Source organism: Citrus sinensis, chromosome 5 (genome assembly GCF_022201045.2).
Source record: "Citrus sinensis cultivar Valencia sweet orange chromosome 5, DVS_A1.0, whole genome shotgun sequence".
In the NCBI taxonomy this organism is placed as follows: Eukaryota; Viridiplantae; Streptophyta; class Magnoliopsida; order Sapindales; family Rutaceae; genus Citrus; species Citrus sinensis.
Window position 1 is genome coordinate 3,960,032 of NC_068560.1, and position 20,510 is coordinate 3,980,541.

The window sequence follows — 20,510 nt, forward strand, 5'->3', positions numbered from 1 at the left end:
GCTCCTTCTACTTACCTGTTTGTTCTTCTAACTCACTATTTATTTATTTATTTTTGGATTTAAATTCTTTCTTAATTAATTCGATCTCTCCCAAGCATTTCAAAATTTTATATCATCAACGTTAATGTATAATTAAAATCTAACTAAATTTATTTTATAAGTTATTAAAACACCAATCACTTAAATGAATTTTGCATCTTTTTTCTGCCAACATAACAAAGGTGTTTATTTAATTGCTTTGGTAATGTAAATGGCGATTACCTGAGCAGCCGGTCGCCCATTCTCACATGTGTGACACACATGTTTCCTCTACGGCTCTACTCGACATTTTCATTTCTCTACAGTGTATATTATGCAAGACCCTACAATTATTGGTCATTTCTTTCAACTCAGAGAAAAATTTGCACAACATTTAAAGCACATTCGTCAAATTTATTATTTAAAAATTAATGAAACCTACCATTCTATTATATTCTAAAGCATCACCAACAGACCGTCTCAGGTCCTCTCTCCAAGTCAATAGCAAGCAATGTAATCTCGGTACCGAGGTAAATTCAAAGGTCAATTCACGTTCAGCTGCTGGCAGGAAAATCAAATAAATTAATTAGGCAGTGAGTCCCTTTTTAAGCAATGGTGAGGATGACCTTTTTCAGGAAACTTTCAGTGACCGGTAAAGACAAATTTTTGTTAGGTGATGGTAGCAAAAAAAACGTTACAAGTTAAATCTGAACGCTGCATTTAACCCAAACTCTGTTTCAATTGAATGTGGAAAGGACATATACATATGCTGCTGTGAAGAAGCTCGAAGCAGTCAGCCATGAGATGAGAGGCCCTGCTTTCCTTGTAATCTTTCCGTAAAGTAGCACCATCATCATGCAATGAAGGAAAATCCTCATGAGAAGCCTCCATTCCCTTTCTGCAATTGTGTCCTTGCTTAATATACCTTGATATTTACAAAGAACTTTCACCATATCAAGTAAAATGAACAAACTTTCACCATATCAAGTAAAAAGAACAAACACAAATTACAGAGCCGCGGCGTTTTAATCAAAGGAACAAGAGGGTTACTCATGAACAATGATATGTGTTACGTTGCACATAAAGAACGGAACCGCTAATATTTTCTGACATACTATTTTCTTACTAAAATTTTATCTACTTCTACCACAGTGCAGGAAAAAAGCACCATAGCAGCTGTTTCCGTGAAAATAGGCGTGAGAAAAAAATATTTGCAAGCAACAGAATTTATGTTTAAGTGTAATTTCACGCTTATTTCATCTTTCTTCAGTTAAATCAATCAGCAAAACTTAAAAGCCCACTTCAAGCTTTTCTTTGATTTCGAAAGGCACCTTTTTTTTTTAATCCCATTTCCGAAAACTACTGCAAAATCTAAAAGAATGATTTACACTTAAAAAACCTTTTCTTAGGTTTGATTTGGTATTGGGGGTAGTATAATTTCTAAGTTATAGCTGTTGTAAAAAAAAAAAAAGTGTAATTATAAAAGATAAAGTTAATAGTGTACAGTAAAAATGAAATTTAAAAAAATATTTTGATAAAATTAATAAAAATATTATAATTTTCTCATCACATGAATGATGACTTAAACCAACTTAGTTTGTAAGCTATAGCTAAGGATAACAAAAAGTTTGGGCCAGCCCAGTATATTCTTGCAAACTTTGGCTTGGGCTTTTACATGAGGGCCGGACGAGGGCTCAAGGAAAAAAAGACTGAGCCTGACCCAGTCCTCTATTTTTTAAAAAATAAAATTATGAATTAGGATAACAAATTAAAATTCAAAAAAAAGCTCAAATCCCTAATTCATATATCAATAATGATTCAAATAACCTAAAATTATAATACTAAACTTATTTTAAGCATTAATTAATTGAGAGGGTACTTGAATTAGAAAATTCAATATTAAAACATTAAATCTCTCAATTTTTATTTGGTTCATTTTTGTTATTTATTATTTTATTTGAAAATATTCATTTTCTTTAATTTATTATTGATTATAACAACTTATTGATTATTATCTCATGTCAAGTGATGTGCTCATAATTTATCTATTATTTTAATGCTTCTAAAACTTAATTTTATGTTAAATCATATTTTATTATATTAATTTTTATCTTAATTTTTATATTTTGTCATTGTAGGAATATTGAGAATATTCATGAGAAAAAAAACTTAAAGAGAAAATAAATTGGAGTATAATAGAAATAATGTGGAAGCAAGAGAGAAAGAAATAAAAAGCCAAATCAATGATGATTGAATTTAATCATCATGCATGCAACACGTGGGGGAAGTATTGAATATTTGGTTGACAAATATGGCAGCAAGTGGGGGAGCATTAAAGAATTAATTTATTTCTTTTCTCTTGGCTTCAATTCTTCTTGTGCGGCTGCCTTTCTATATCTTTTGCTTCCGCTTGGCTTTTCCCTTTTATAATGTTGTGGCTTCTTCCAAATCCTTAAATGAAAAGGATTTCAAAACAAAACAAATCCAGCCCACGAATCCTTAAATCAAAAGGATTTTTAAAACAAAACAATTCTAGCCACCTTTTGAGCAGCAGCCGCAAGTTTTGAGCAAAACCGAGAGCAGCAGGAATAATTTGGAGCAGGAGGAAGACGCATTAATTATTGAGATTTTCTTTTCCTCTTCTCTATTATCTTGTTTGAATGTTTCTAATTAAATTAATAAATTCTCTTTATATTCCCATGAACTAATTTATTTACTAGGGCTACGATATAGTCTAACTATGAAGATTTAATTCTATAAATTTATGTTATTTTTAATTTATTATTCCATGGTTGAGTGTTCATTATTGCGTTTAATACTTTTAAATTTTTGGCCAATATTTAAATGATTTGAGGATACATAATGAGACCGAGAGGAGATTTATGTATTTTTGCTCTGTGTAATAGATGTCATGAATTGAACGAAAGAAAGAGATGTGCCAATGTGATTCGTGCAGTTTTTCTAAGAATTTCCATAGAGGTTAATGAATCTTTGCATATTTAAATTCACATAGAGATATAGTGGGTTAATATGTGAAGGTATTTTTTATATTACTCGAGAGAGGATATTGAATGGATTAGGGAAATTCACTGTCAACATGTGTAGTAAATTTTAATAGCATAGATGGAGGATTAAATTAGATTAGTTTTGGTGAAATCGGATGTCCTAATGTTTTAATCTCTTGATATTCTCTATTACTGTCTGCATCTTTATTTAATTTTTAATTATTTTATTTTATTTTATTTTAATCTAAATTCGCTTATTTGATTGTTTACAATAATAAAAAATAAAAAAAGTTTGCAATAAAAAAAATTAAAAAAATAAGTGAAAGTCCAAGTCCAAGCCCAGCCCAAGCCTGGCTCACCCTGCAATGGCTTGGCCCAAGTCCCCATTCTACCATCCCTAGCCACAACAACTAGTATTTATAAAAAATGTAAGTGTTGTAGGTTAGTTTTTAAGTTACAGTTGTAAAACTTCAATACTAAATAGATATTTAGGGGTTTTTATTTTCTTTTTTTCCTTTGATAAAACATGGATTTTGTTAAAAGCACTTCCAAAGACAATATAGAATCACAAGAAACAAAGGGATCAACTTATGTGGCATAGAGACATCATATAGATGTACCGATTCATCATCACTAACAGTCACCAAATAGCTCGATTTATGAAAATCAATTGAACTAATTCTCCTATTATCTTGAAAACAAATCAATACAAAACAACACAGTTAATCAATACATACACATAAAACCCAAATCAAGAATGCTAAAACCCATTCGAATTAGAAATTCAATTCAAATACAAATTAAATTTTGATATGACTAGAACTAAACGGAATAATTCAGACAATTTGGTTTCTAACATAAAAACCAAACTGTAGGTGTCGTGTCACAAAAGGCACCTAACCATGTCATGTGTCCATCTTATCAGATAATAGAAGCTATTCTGGGGTAAATAACATCCAAGCTACTCCAGGTTAAATAGCACCCAAGCTCTTCCGGGGTAAATAACACCCAAGGTATTCCGGGATAAATAACACCCAAGCTATTCCGGGGTAAATAGCACCCAAGCTATTCTGAGATAAATAACATCGAAGCTATTCCGGGATAAATAACACCCAAGCTATTTCGGGATAAATAGTACCCAAGCTATTCCGGGGGAATAACATATAAGAAAAAAATTCTTCCGGAGCTTGTAAAAATAGCAAGAGGGGGAAATTAATTCTGCAATCCATTAGCCTAAGGAAATCACGTTCAAAGGTCATACGAGTAAGGAAACATATAGAGCTGGAATAATTCCCTAGATCATATTCGCCTCCACGTGTACAGGAATGATGGGCGACACATGTCGTTAGATTGAGGGTTCAAAGCAAAACCCTAAATCCACATCACTCGTCATCTATAAATAGAGACCCATCTCTAAGAGAAATGGGGGTCTTTGGCCTCCAAAAAAAAAACCATTTTTTATATCTAGAGAGAGAACCTCATCTTCTCCATTTTTCTTCTTTTTTTAATCTTAATCAAACGCTAACTTAGGCGTCGGAGTGCCTTTTTCAGGTACTCACCCCTCCGGAATCAAGGCCAACGATCGTGACAAGTTCTTCACAAGCTACAAATACGTGTGAAGGTAAAAAATTCCAGCCACCTTCATAAACCAAACCTATGATTGAATGACGAAACAGAAACATAAAGATGGTAAAAGATAGAGAAATAAAAATTCTGATAAAACTTAAGTTTTAAGGGTCTTTTATACTAACCGTAAGTAAGTGAATTTGTCAAAAGAGGCAAATCCAAAATATTTAACATGATAAAATACTATTATTTAAAATAAAGAAAATAAAAAATGGCATTTAAATCTAGCAATCGAAAAGAAAAAAGTAAAATTCGGAAAGAGACTAGGAAAATAGGAAAAATCTTCCACTTGCGGATGTAGCCCAAAACAATGGGATTTCGGAATGATCCGCTGACCTTTTATGATGTTGTGATTAACCCCTACATCTATCTTTTTGTTAGCTACAAAGTGATATATTATAAGGTCCAAAATAGATATACACAATAAAAGTTATAGCCCCAGAAAGGCATCTTGCTCATCCTACACAACCATCGTACATCATTGCTGATTCAACTTAATGGATTAGGGGAATGCCAAACAAATGAGTAGCTAACAAGGATTAACATGTCATAGAGTTGACATGGGAGGTTTTGAACATCTCAAAGGATCAGTCAAGACTACAATGTTGAAGCTTGCCCAACTACTTGAAACAATAAGCAAGATAGTTAACCTCGCTGGAGTTCAACAACCACCTAATCACAAAAAGCTACATTGATGATAATAAAACATTTATCTACTTGTATAACCTTTTTTTTTTTTCTTTAAGTGTAATTTCATCGTATAGATGTAGTTTTTTTCCCCCTTCCTTGAATAAGCTTATTCACATCCCAACAATAGAATTTTACATTGAATAATGAGTGTGTGTTTTACAAGTATTAAGAGTAATTATGTCATATTGGTTTATAATAGATTGTCTTTAACAGTAATTCAACTTATGAGTATTTTTATAATGAATTATTTTATATAAATAAATGTGTTCATAGCAATTTTTGAAAGTACAAATATCTCCACCCTCATATTAATTATTGTTATTGATATTATTATTTGTGCATGGTATATACATGGATGGATCCAGTATCAGACTAGTTGGGGCACGGGCCCTCGCTGACTTTTGTAATATTTTTTATGATTATAAAAAAATGTATTTAATTTATTATTTAAAATAGTGCCCCAATTGAAATTAGAATTATGAAAGTGTTCCAATTAACTTCAAAAGATTTTATGTTGCCCTTAATTGAAGTGTCTAATTTTAGATAATTTGATTCACTATTAAAACATTATGAAACTTAAATAAAGACAAAAGACAATAGATATTTTAAACAAAATAAAAAATAATTAAAAACTAAAGATGTATACTTTGCTCTTTTTATTTTTCTCGTCTCTTTCCAATGCTTTGAATCAAAACCACTTTCTTTATTTGTTTGTTATGGTCGTAGTGTAATAATCTATCAGAGTAATGCACGTGCATCAGTGCATGGATTTCATCTCAATTCCCATAAATCAAAAACACTTTCCTTTAATTGTTTAGTTTTTCAATATTGATTCTTAAATTATAAGTCTAGCTAATTTTAATTTTCAATTATTCCTATTAATCTTTTATCTAGTTTCCAAATCTCAATTTTACTATCTATTCATATTTTCTCTTCGTGTTGCACTATATGAATATTTTTGCTATTCAGTCACATCATACAGATGTACAAATTCATTATCACTAACAGTCACCAAATAGCTCAACCGTTTTTTAAAATCAATTGAACTAATTCTCCCATTCTGTTGAAAAATAAATTAATACTAAATGATACTCAGTTAATAAATGGATACACTTAAAATGGAAATCATCAAGAATGTTAGAACCCATTCAAGTTGAAGAATTCAATCCAAAATCAAACTAAATTTTAATATGAATCGAACCAAACTGAATGACTCAGACAATTTGGTTTCTAACATGAAAACCAAGCCAAACCTGTGATTGAATGACAAAACAGAAACATAAAGAAGGTAAAAGATAGAGAAATAGAAATTTCTGACAAAAGTAAAGTTTTAAGTATCTTTTATATTAACCCTAAATAAGTGAATTTATCAAAAGAGGCAAATCCAAAATATTTTAAAATAGTAAAATATTATCATTGGCAATAAAGAAAATAAAAAATGACACTTAGATACGATATTTAGAAAAATAAAAATAAAAATTTGGAAAGAAACTAAGAAAATAGGAAAATATCTTTTGCTTGCAAACATGGCCCAAAACAATGGGATTTCAAAATAATTCGCTAACTTTTTATGATATTGTGATAAACCTCCTTATTCATCTTTTCATAAGCTTCGAAATAATATATTATAAGGTCCAAAATCGATATATGTAACAGAAGATATAGCCCCCAAAATGTATCCTACTCATTCTACTCAATCAATATACATCATTGCAAATTCATCTTAAAGGATTAGGGGAATGCCATAGTGAAACAAATTACTAGCTGATAAGGATAAACATCTCACAAAGTTAGCATTGGAGATTTTGAACATCTCAAAGGATTAGTCAAGACCACAATGTTGAAGCTCTCTCAGATACTTGAAACAATAAGCAAGATAGTTAACTTCACTGAAGTTCAACAACCACCTAATCACAAAAAAGGTACATTGATGATAATAAAAAAATTTCATCAACTTAGTTTTCTGCTATTATAAAGCATGCATTTTGAGTACTGAACTTTTCTCAATTACATTTAAATTTCAGCATATACATGATTATTCCTTCTAGACTGGTGGTCATTGCAGCTCTGTCGAGGAAGTGTTATTAGCTTGAAACCTATTGCAAATGTCGGAGCAAAAAGAATTCAACATTTGGCAGTGGAATTGACGACATTCATCCTTAAACAATGTGTAATAGTGATACAAAACAATGGTCATAGCAAAGCAAATCCATGTGTACACTATGATATGATCAATATTAGAACGTGGAATAAATGTGGAGAACAAAGAGACTGCAGAAATAGACCCTGAGACAACAACAACAAGGCACAAGTTCTGGAAAGAATTCTCTTGATGAAGTTGAGACTTCAGGCCAGTTGAATATGCATAACAGTATATGGTTGTGGCTATGAGAAAAGACCATATATATTTGTTGAGTGTGTTTCAAGCAAGGGCTTAGTTTTGTCTTGCACATGTGCACCCATAATGCTGATAGAAGTCAGAATAAGATATACAAAAATGTTGGGATAGGACATCAAGCAGAAGAGATTTTGCCCACTGCAAAATCATTAAAATTATTAATCGTATTCTCTATATATATATCTCATTCCCTTGGAAAAAATTTTAAAAGACGATGTATTAATTTCCTCTCAAATTGTCAATCATTTGATTTTGACTGAATTCTTTTAGACCATTAATCAATATACAATAATGTATATATATAACTATGGTATGTTTACTAATTAGTAATCGGAATGAGCCGGAATCGGAATGGAGTGGAATTGGAATGGACTTTATTACTATTGATGTATTTACTTTATCTTGAAATCAGAATGAATGGTAAAGTTTAAATTATGTCAGAAAAAAACATTTGCACAATTATTGCTATTTCAAACATAGAAATGTGAAGAGTACTATATTTTATGGAATTTTCTCCGTTAATTCTTAAAATTACTACGTGTACATGTGATGATTGCTTGCTACTGTGTAAGGTGAAACATTTAATTTGAAGAAGATTAATTCCTTCTAGACTGGTAGTATAGGTCGTTGCTGCCCTGTCGAGGAATTCTTATTAGCTTGAAACATATCGCAAATGTCAATGCAAAATGGCTTCAAGGTTTTGTTGTAGAGCTGACGACAAGCTTCTAAAAACAACATACCATATTGGTACACAACTACAATAATGGTAGTCCCAATCCATGCAGTGTACAAAATGATATGGTCAATATTAGAACGTTGAACAAATGTAAAGACCAAAGAGATTGCAGAAATAGATCCTAAGACAATAGCAACAAGGCTCCACAACTGGGAAGAATTTTCTCCATGAAGTCGAGATCTCAGGTCAGCTGAATGTGCATAGCAATATACGACTGTGGCTATCCGAAAAGACCATATGTCCGTTGAATGTGTTTCAAGCAAGGGCTTAGTTTGGTCTTGCATATTTGCACCCACAATGCCAATGAGAGCTGGAATGAGATATCCAAAAATATTGGCATATGACATGGAGCAAAAGAGATTTTACCCACTGCAAAATCATAAAAATGCATGATTAACCATCTTATGTGTATCCCATTTCCTTTGAAAAAAAATAAATGAAACTTTAAAAGACCCTATATTAATTTCCAGTCAAATTGTCTGTCAATTAATTATTTTTTTTTCAAAGATGCAATTCTCCTCTAAAAATTTGAGGGAGCGCTTTTCTATTTTCATTAACACATACGAGATATTTTTCCAATGTTTCATCAAATTTTATTGTGTGCACATCTGTTTCAACAACTCTCACGGCTCACTGTTTTTGTTAAATATTATTGTTGCCGTTAATTTTGACAATTTTGATGTTAAAAGATAATTTTACCAGTCATTGGAATTAGGTGTAAAATTACTAGAAAACCACAACACTTGTTTCAAATTCGAATTTTGACCTATGTGGATATTAAAATTTTGTAAAGGTTTTTTTTTAAAAAAAAAGAAGAGTAAAAATGTTTTCTTATGGGAATCAAAACATCCCCTCTACCATCATCCATAATCATCTATTCTTGATAACAATCTAATAAACTTGAAAAAGCAAGAAATTCAATCCGAATCAATAAAACAATCAAATTTCTTCATAAAGCTTAGCTCTTGCTTTTGAAAATTCCAATTCTTGAGACTCTAAATAAACCGATATTCAAAATTACATATTTCTAGAATGAAAAACCTTCAATTTATCCCTTTAAATTTTTTAAAACATCTTTAAATTTTTGAAAACATCTATTTGCCTCTATTTATCAGTCAAAAGATTAGAATAAATGGAAGCGCGTTGATGACTAACTTTTTATATGCTTAATGGTATTTGATAAATATAGCTAAATTGGGGTAAATTGAAATTTTATTCTACATTTAGAGTGCTTTAATAAGAGAAAGAAAGAAAGCAGCAAACCTGATCTATTTAAATAATAATAATAATAATAATAATAATAATAATAATAATAATAATATTATTATTATTATTATTATTATTATTAAATAAATAAATAAATAAAATTAACATGTAAACTCAGCTTGAAACTTGGGAGAAATAAATATGTGAATTTTATTACATGCTGATTCTTCAAATTAAAATGTAAACACACTCAATAAACATTAGACATAATACAACTAATTAATGCATGTATGATATGTATCATTGAATTTTTTTACATGTTGATTCTTCAAATTAATTGCACACATATTAGAAAATCATGTGTTTGTTGTATGATGGACATAGTATCTAAAGATATTTTAGAATTTTTCCTCTGATAATGCTCAATCAAATTAAGGGTAAAGGTTAAATTATGTTAGAAAAAGTCTTTGAATAATATTGAACAAAGCATTTACTTGTATACTAAAAGAATGCATATGAGGGGCCAAAAAGAGTGAAGATATGAGTTTGACTATTATCACATCAATTATTACTATTTCAAACATAGAAAGATGAAACTAACATATTTTGTGGAATTTCCTCCGTTACTTACTTAAAATTACAACGTTACATGTGATGATTGCTTGTTATTGTCTAAGGTGAAACATTTAATTTGAAAAAGATTAGTTCCTTCTAGATTGGTAGTACTGATTGTTGCTGCCCTGTCGAGGAAGTATTATTAGCTTGAAACCTATTGCAAATGTCAATGCACAATGGCTTCAAGGTTTCGCTGTAGAGCTGACGACAAGCTTCTGAAAACAATGTCCTGTATTGATACACAACAATAATGACAGTGCCAATCCACGCAGCGCACAAAATGATATGGCTAGTATTAGAATGTGGAAAAAAGGTGGAGATCAAAGAGATTGCAGAAGTAGATCCTGAGACAACAGCAACAAGGCACCAGAACTGGGAAGAATTTTCTCGACGAAGTCGAGACTTGTGGTCCACTGAATATGCATAACAATATATGGCTGTGGCAATGAGAAAAGACCATATATTTATTGAGTATGTTTCAAGCAAGGGCTTAGCTTGGCTGGCTTGCGCATTTGCACCCACAATGCCGATGAGAGCCGGAATGAGATATCCAAAAATATTGGGATATGACATCGAGTAGAAGAAATTTCGCCCACTGCAAATCATTAAAATGCATGATTAACCATCTTCTATATATCCCATTTCCTTTGAAAAAAAAATAAATAAAACTTAAAAATACCTTTATTAATTTCCACTCAAATTGTCTATCAATTAATTATTTGCTTTTACCTGATGCAATTCTCCTCTAAAAATTTGAGAGAGAGCACTTTTTTATTTTTATTAACACATGTGTATGAGATATTTTTCATCTGCGCCCAAATGTTTCATCAGATTTTATTATGCACAGACTTGTTTCAATAACTCTCAAGGCTCACCCTTTTTGTTAAATATTGTTGTTGCCGTTAGTTTTGACGATTATTGTATAATTATCAGAAAACCACAACACTTGTTTCAAATTCTAATTTTGACCTACGTGGAAATTAAAATTTCTTAAAGGTTAAAAAAAAAAGAGTAAAAATGTTTTCTTATGGGAATCAAAATATCCCCTCTACCATCATCCATAACCATCTATTCTTGATATTAATCTAATAAACCGATATTCAAAATTACATGTTTCTAGAATGAAAAATCTTCAATTTATCCCTTTAAATTTTTGAAAACATCTATTTACCTCTATTTATCAGTCAAAAGATTAGAATAAATAGAAGCGCATTGATGGCTAACTTTTTATCTGCTTAATGGTATTTGATAAATGTAGATAAATTGGGGTAAATTGAAATTTTATTCCACATTTAGAGTGCTTTAATAAGGGAAAGAAAGAAAACAGAAAACAAATTTCTTCGATACGAGGCTTAACAAAATTTTCAGCATGGACCTAACCAAATTTTTTTCACGCAAATTAAATTAGGAGAACAAAAATAATTTGAAATGGACTGCATATGTATACTCAAAAATAATATACAGCTTGAGTCAATAATGGTAAAGAAAATGACCATACACCGAAAGGCTTGGATCTTGATGATGCAGAATGCAGTGGCAGCTTTGCATTTGCATTTATATACCTCGCCAAACCCTAGATTGGGTTTTCTTTTTCACGGCAAATAAGGCAGGGACAAGCAAACCTGATCGATTTTAGAACAAAAATAAATAAATAAATAAAAGTAAAATGTAAACTCAGCTTGAAACCTTGGAGAAAAAAATAACAATAACAAAGTAAAAAAAATCACTTACTTTAAGAACATCTCAATTATCTCGTGGATTGGGTATTTATACGGGAAAAATGAGGGTCAATTGAACCCCAATTTAATCCCGATTCCGGAACACGTTTGGTCAAGCTCAAGTGCGGCCGAATGGGGAGGGTTTCCTAGAAAGGTAGCAAGGTAGTCCCCCTTAGAAAGTGAAAATGAAGCCTATCCACAATCATACGGATGCAACACAAGGTAGATTTTTTTTTTTTTTTTTGTTAGATGTAGAAAATGATTAAAGAGGTCCCATCAAGTTCAGCGGGCAAGGTCCCCTCGGTAGCTACACGTGAAGAGGGGCCCCCCAGCGCCCCGGCGGTGAAATTTAAGTGGTACGGTCCCAATTAAAATGTGATTAACTTATCAAATATCAAGATCTTTTCCAATAAGGACATTAGTTTTGCATTCGTTCGTCTCAAATAGGTCCCTAACCTTGTATGACGACTAAGATACCCTTAACCGTTATATGACTTACACACTTGCTGTTTTGTTCTGCAAAGGAGGACACCACCCTTTACCTCAAAGCCTTTGAGCTCAGTCTGAGGGCACATAAAAGGTCGCTTGAAGAACAAGCGGAGTTGATGTGAGTGTTGCGTTGCCGCATGGCTAAGAATAAGAAATTTCGCCGTCAAAATGAAACGTATCCTGTAATATATAATATTCATTTATCAGTGAAGTAAATATATAGAAGGTTTACGGAGTTGCATTATATGTATATTTAGCTATTATCAAATGGCAACAGTAATCATTGGTATTAATTCTTGTAAAATTAAGTTCTTATCCACTTTCCCAAAAAAAAAAAAAAATCTTATTCATTATTCAAAAGCTTCGGAGTGCATTTGGTGTTAGTTGTATTCATATGTGAGAGTACATCTTGCATATTAAACAAATGAGTAATGATATAGCCACAAACTCTTGTACAAATTTATTTTGTACACTCTTATACAAATTTATTTTGTACAAACTGATGTGGTATGATAAGATTGGTTGAATTAAATATCACTTAGCCCACATGATTTATTTTTATTATTTTATATTTTCATTCAACCAATGAATTAATACTACGTCAGTTTGTACAAGAGTTTGTAGTTGTATCATCACTCTAAATAAATTGTTATTTAGTCCCGCCCTTATTTGATCAGAGTGGACCGCGGTGGTTTTTTAACTCCGAATATTTAAGCACAAATCATTTTTAAATAGTGATTTACGAATATGAATGGAATTAATTCTCCCATACTGTTCATGTTCTTAGGATAATTGTGGAATTAGTTCAAAGAAAGCAAAATTTTCTAATTAAAAAATTTTGCATTTTATTAAAGGTTGGGATAGTATTTACCACATCGTAAACTGACTTTCATATAACAACGTTATAAAACGGTAAAAAGGATAGTTTACAATGTTATAAAACAATGAAAAAAAAATAGTTTACAATATTGTAAACACGGCCTGCACTTCAATAGCCCGAGATTTTTAGACCGGAAGCTGACACTTCAAAAAGTAATGATTTTTCTTTATTTTTTGTGAAAAAGGATACCGACAACTCTTGATTTAAAAAATGATCACATAAATTAATCTTTTAGGATAATATGACCTTTGATTGCAATAACCCAACTGTATTTCATCTGATCATATATAATTATAAAAAATACATATATAAAGGTTGTTTTCCCTTTGACTGCTAATCACACGAGCCTCGTTGATCTTTTGCTGGAATGATGACCAGAGGATGGTATTTTTGCCTTGTTTGTGCTTCTGGGTGAAGCAAAATATTGGTAGCAGGCTTTCGCTTATACGTCTGATGTGTAGCAGCCATACACACTGTTGTGATTGTAGAAAAGAGGGTATCGCTAATCCCTGTGGCATTCGATGACTATTATTATCAAACAAGTATAAAATTTGACGAAAATATCGCAACAATTATTACCTTAAATAAAATTTAACGAAAAAATATATCATTGGTATTCCAAATATAGAAATCCGAACATAATAGAAATATTTCAATTTAGAATCACAGATTTGTTTAAGTCTGGAAAAGTTATGATTTGATAGCATAATAGTCGGAAAAGTTATTAAAGTATAATATTTTAATAATATAATGACATTATATTATGAAATTATACGTCTTAATAACTTTTTCAAATTATAATAAAGTTTAGAATTTTAGATTAAATTAGTGCACCTGAACACAAATATAATATAATTAAATATATATGTTTACGGAATTTCTCCACTACATTTCTTTTGTTGTTGTTCCTTATCACTAGAGCTATAACTCGACACAGCCGTTATGTTCAAAATTAGTGCACGCACCATGTGATGATTGTTACTAGCAGGTGAAACATTTAAAGAAGAGTTATTAGCTTGAACCTGTTGCAAATGTCAGAGCAAAAAGGCTTTAATGTTTCATGGTAGAGCCGATGACAAGCATAAATAAACAATGTGAGATATTGATACACGAGCAACACGACAATGATAATAGCAAAGCAAATCCATTAAGTGTGCAAAATGATGTGACCGCTGACCAGTATTTGACCAATATTAATATTAGAGCGTTGGCTGTTGAGACCAAAGAGAGTGCAGAAACAGACCCTTGGACAACAGCAAGGCCCCAACCCCCAAAATTAGTAAGAAACTTAGCTAAACATGCATAACAATAAGGCTAATGTTAAGTTACATGTATGTAACTTATAACTCTTTTATATAAATAGTGAATAATGTGGGTTCACTCACTATTCATATGAGAGAGTTGTAAGTTACATGCATGTAACTTAGGGGGATCCTAATAATAAATGGTTATGGCTATCAGAAAATACCATATATTTACTAAGTGTGTTTCAAGTAAGAGCTTAGTTTTACCTTACATATTTGTAGTGTCGCATTCAGAATTAAAGCCTAATAGCAGCAAATATAATTTCTTTAAAAAAAATTTATTTTCCTAAAATGTTTTAAAATAATTTTGGATATAACATACTCATTTAAAATGATTTTAATGATGATAATTTAATTTTCAGTATATAATCTGATAAATTACTTAAAGTCGGTGGAGTAAATTAAAAATTTTATTAGGAAAAAAAAATTTATTGAATTTTAGAAAATATTTTTAGAAAAAAGATTAAGACTTACGGGGACAACTGCCACAGCTTGTCTTTACGTGACTCCACCAGTGCCGATATTTGCACCCACAATGCCGATAGGAGCTGCAATGAGATATCCAAAAATACTAAGGTATGTGAATAAAGAAATCATCTTAGACCCACTAGTCCTTTGAACTAAAACCACCAACCCACATCATTTTGACAACTCTTAACCGTTTAACCCGCATATCAAACAACATGCGAAGAAGAAGGATTTAGAATAAATAAATAAATACAAAGTTTTGCTTTTTTTTGCTACAAGAGAAGAAAATTTGAATTAGCTATTTGGAAGAGATAGGCATGCTCAAACTAAATTTTTCCCTTGGGTATTAATCAATGGTCATAACCCGGATTTCAAATGGTAATTTAATTTCGCTGTTACCCAGATTTGAAAGACAGTATTAAGTGCAATTTATGTTTCAGCAGTTTATGGTCGAAAATGTAAGCGAAGTCGTTAACAGATTACCTATTATTAAGATTTCTCTTGATCTAAATTCTCTTGAATTTTTAAGATGCGTATTGTAGTAGTAAGGTATGGATAGAATTTAAGTTCTTAATTTTTTTTTTATGTATTAACCACCAATCAACGTATGAATTTAAGAAATTTAGATCATAAGAGAACCTCATCCCTTTGTATTGAGGTGTTATAATTTTAAAAACTGAAAATAAACTATAATTATAAAATGAAAATTGACATTTTAATAATTTTGACAGAAAAGTAAAAATACTGTAGATTTTTCATTATATATGTAGTAAATTAAATCAACTTAATTTTTAAGCCACAATTATTATTATCTACCAAATATTTAGGGCTATAGCTAACCTTAATACTAAATGGGGGCATTCGGCTCCCACGATTAATCTGTTGAGGCTGCATTGGTTGGAATGTACGATGAGGATGGCATTTTTTGTCTTATTCGTGCTTCATAAATCATAATAAAGCCGATTATTCGTGGCAGACATTTGATTAATATCTCCTCGCGGTTTCATATGGAAAATTGGGATGTTACCAGCGTTGTGTTGTCTTAATATTTCCTGTAGTTTTTGCAACCCAGTACGCCACCTGTCATCTTCTTCATCTGTATATGGTCTCGGTAATCTTAGCTCTTGAATCACGATGGAGATTTTTTCAAAGTAAAATGCAGCATTTTCTTTTGTGTTAGAGTGAATTTCTATTGAGATGGAAAACATGCGCCACAACACATATGCATCAAAAGTCTTCTTTCTTATCCTCAAGACTGCTCATTTGATCATTTCACCACTAAGAATATACGTGGCCTTTTCATATATGCTCGTTGGTAAAGAAGTTCAATGAATGACTATAATTATATTGTAATCATGATCAAATAAATCTCAAATGCAGGTCAAATTAATGCTTAGAAGTTGGTGCATTTTCATGCATTGCAATCAAAAGGGGATGAAATGAAATTGGTGCTTAATGAGTGGAAATCGGTCTAAGCCATTATTTACGTTGTGTTGTCTTAATATTTCCTGTAGTTTTTGCAACCCAGTACGCCACCTGTCATCTTGTTTGGATTGCCAGTGACTTGGTTTCAGGTACAATTTGTCCGCAACAGCAAATTAAATAAAATAAAGTAATAAATAATAAATAGATTAATTCGAACAAATTTAAATTTTTATAAATATATTTTTCGTATTTCAAGGATTAAATACCTCTCTAGTTTTTTTTATACACTTATATATTACAATATTGATATTTACAATCAGAAATTTATCAAAATTTATCTGAATAATTCTATTATAGCACAACCTAAATATCAATCCTCACTAAAGTGTAAGGAGATTTGTCTTCACTATTATTAAAGGGAAATCGATCTTATTCCTACCCCAATGTTGGGAGTCAGTTAACTCCCATTATATAGGAAAACAAGTTCCAACGATAACATTGTGCTAGGACTTGAATTCATGCCCTCAAAGTTGATGAGGGCATGGGCACACCAATGGGCTACAAGCCCATTGGCAAATACCTCTCTAGTTGATAAATAATATTCCGGGTTTTTATTATTATAGTTGATGCTAGTTAGTCCACATATAAAACTTAAAAATAAAGAACATGAATAAAAACTAGACACCATTAATTTAAACTAAAACAAATAATTGGTTCACTAACCAACCACAAGTTTACTAAGTCCAAGTACACGTTAATCACGACCAATAGGATGAATACAGTTTAAAACAAATAAAAATATAGAATTAGGGATCGTAACACTCCGTCGCCGTCCAACCATAATGGCCACTTCAAGGCCAAAGGTTTTGCGTGTGTGCATACTTGACTTTTTCATTGGTGCATTAAATTTTGTTTTGTATTCCGAAATCAAGCATGCATGCATGCTCCTTGGCTCTTTTCATATTCCACAAGGATGCATTAATTTATTTTTATTTTTTTTGTCTGTTTGTGCGCTGGGGGTTACCAATTAAGATCATGATTCTCTTCTGATATGATTATTTCCTGAGCACATAACGCAATCACTGATTGAGTGTTAATAAATAAAAAAGTAAAAAAAAGTTAAATATTACTCATACACTACCACTAAAAGACAAATGACAAAAGATTATTTAAATCTCAATAATGCTCAGGTCAGGAGAGGATCTTGTTCCTGCCAATTACTTCATCGTTAGGATTTGTTCCTTATTAATTGCTTAGTTCTGATACCAAATGTTACGGACACAAATTATTTACAACAATAAATCAAATAAAATATAACGAACAAGTAATAAATGAGTTAATTTGAGAAAACCAAAAATTTCATAAATATATTTTTAGCAGTTCAAGAGAGCAACTACCTCTCAATACAACTAATCAGTTGCCAAATAATATTCCAAATTTTCATTATTGAGGTTGATACTAGTTTCAATATTGGTTTGCTAATAAAACTTAAAAGCTAAAGAATAGGAGTAAAACTAGACACCATTAGCCTAAATTAACACAAATAATTAACGAACTACCAATTTACTAAGTCCACGTATAAGTTAATCACAATCATTAGGACAATACAATTTAAAATAAAAATATAAGATTGGAGATCGTAAGTCGTAACAGACTTCTAAAGAGAGCCGAGAGAAAAACTTACTTGGGACAATCCAAAACATACTAGCATTTATATGACTGGCCAATTTGAAAACATATGAATGCTTAGCTGTCAAAATATAAATGGATGAGCATACCACGTGAAACGTGCGCTTCTTCCACCTAAAATACTTCTCAATCTGAGTAGGAGGAAATGTCCGAAGAGTGACTCCAAAATCTGCTTCTTATGCTGAAAACACATGTATGAATCCTCTGAATGATTAAACAGCATTTTATACGTGCCAAAACCAACTAATCATATGTAAAATCTATTAGCATGCGATTGTATGGATCATAATCTTGAGGCAGCTTACAAGGATAACAAAATAATAGCGTGAGGAAATAAGTTGCTGATGTATTGGGTTTAAATGCAAGATATGAATAATTCTTGGGGCCATATGTAGATCGACTTCAGTGGGAGGGGTCTTGTTGCAAAATTTATGCTGATGTGGCAGAATTCGTTGAGAGTTCGTTATGCCCTTTCCAGAAATATCAGAATAAAAGGCACTTGTGACTAGCCTCTGATATCAGATCGATATCTTCTTCATTTCATGTTCATTTTGCTTGCAATTTGGTTCTTTGTGATCCTTGTAATTTCTTTTTGTTGATCAATCTGTAATCCGATTGTTAAGATCAATAAAAGAGCAGTTTTTTCCTTCATCAATTTGTGTACTTGAAACTGTGCTCTGAGTCTGATTCTTGTGATTGCATTCTTGTGTTGATTAATCTGGTCTGTTTCTTTCAAGTCTGATTCATCAAAGTTCTTCACGAAATAACTTGTGTAGCTATTAAAGGTCATAACAAATAGAATGGTGCAACAAAAATACAAGAGCTGATTCACTAAGGCTACATATAACCAGAGAATATGGTCAATAAACTGAAATAACCAACTGTTCTTGAATCAAGTCCCTCCCCAGGGTTCTCAAGAACAAAACCAACGAAGTCTGTCAGGACAGCAATCCATCAGCTGCAGTGACCCAGTGGTTCAACGGTGGTTCATCCCATCATTTATATGTATAACAGATTATCTTCCGGTCTTGGCGCGTTTCATTCCAGCACTGTTGAAGGGCCACATGCTAGGACTCATACTCGGACTCATGCATGCACTTTCTTCTCTTAGAGTACCATTCAGCGTAGCAAATTCACGCGGTTGTTGCTTCTTGTAATGATCCAAGGATTCATCCTGCATACAGAGATTAGTTTGAACAAGCGGGAATTAGGAGAGATGCTGAAGGAAAGAACATCGACAAAGTTCAGAGAAAATACAAGAGTTTTTTTGTTCATACCACGGGCTTCAAAAGGTTCTCTAGTATCGCTACAGCATGATCCAAGCGGGAATTTATTATATCCTCTGGAAATTCGGCCTCCCCTAAGACGTGCAGTGGCTCATTAAGATGCTCATATCCAGGTTTATCTTTAATTTTTTCTTCCTAAAGAACCAAAAGTTAAAGAATTATCAAGAGAAACCAAGATGGTATAATAATGTAAGGCAACATCGAACATTAGGAAATACGAAGTAATGGTTTGCTAATGCAAGACGCACTCTCCCATTTGTAGAACACAAAGAACATGAAATGAGTCTTGATTTCCACTTAATAGATAAACTAGTAATAATATAAATTCATTTCCAGTACATATGCCATCAATGTAAAACAAAACTACTCAAAATATCTAGCTACTCCTACCACAACGAAGGAAAACCACCATAATCACACCAGCTGTCTCCACGAAAAAGAATTATGAGGGACCCAAAAAAAAAAAAAAAAGCTATAGTTCATCTGGAAATCATTATTCCAAAGCAACATAATTTATATGTGTGTAATTTCATGCTCAGTACATCTTTCTCCAGTTAATCAATCAGCAAAATGTCACAATCCTCCATTGAATATCATAGAACTACATCATGCATGATCATAAGCAAATCTAGTCATACCATGACAAATATCAGTACTAAACTACAAATTAAAGCATCTGATAGATTGTTACATAAAACCAGGATAATTACAGTGCTAATCAAATAACCCGAATTGCAGATTCCCTAATCAAACAAACATACCAAAAAATCTGAATTACATTTTTTTTTTAACCAGAGATGCATATTGGCAGCGGATAAAATTGAGCATGTCCTACAAGTTAACATGGTCCTCCTTTAGCAAGGTTCAGATGGGAAGGACCATAGTAAAAATAAGAGGAAATACTTTACTTCATCTATAAATCCTACAATTTAGTTGCAAGTAAAAGAACTCCAATCT

General features: G+C 31.7%; 1 protein-coding gene and 1 long non-coding RNA gene across 2 annotated transcripts in view; both read right to left on the reverse strand.

Annotated features, from left to right (window-relative positions):
- Positions 1-10,227: 10,227 nt before the first annotated feature.
- On the reverse strand, positions 10,228-12,178 carry LOC127902690 (uncharacterized). The gene is made up of 3 exons (XR_008055129.1): positions 12,026-12,178; positions 11,793-11,916; positions 10,228-10,889 (listed from the first exon to the last, which is right to left on the reverse strand). It is a non-coding gene; the product is annotated as an uncharacterized LOC127902690 (long non-coding RNA).
- Positions 12,179-19,035: 6,857 nt separating this feature from the next.
- LOC102622641 (KH domain-containing protein At1g09660/At1g09670) overlaps positions 19,036-20,510 on the reverse strand; it is a 95,879-nt gene continuing 94,404 nt past the window's right edge. Inside the window, exon 5 of the mRNA XM_052441884.1 lies at positions 19,036-19,441. Within this exon, the coding sequence (XP_052297844.1) occupies positions 19,283-19,441 (159 nt within the window). The 3' untranslated portion in view covers positions 19,036-19,282. The remainder of the gene's footprint in view (positions 19,442-20,510) is intronic.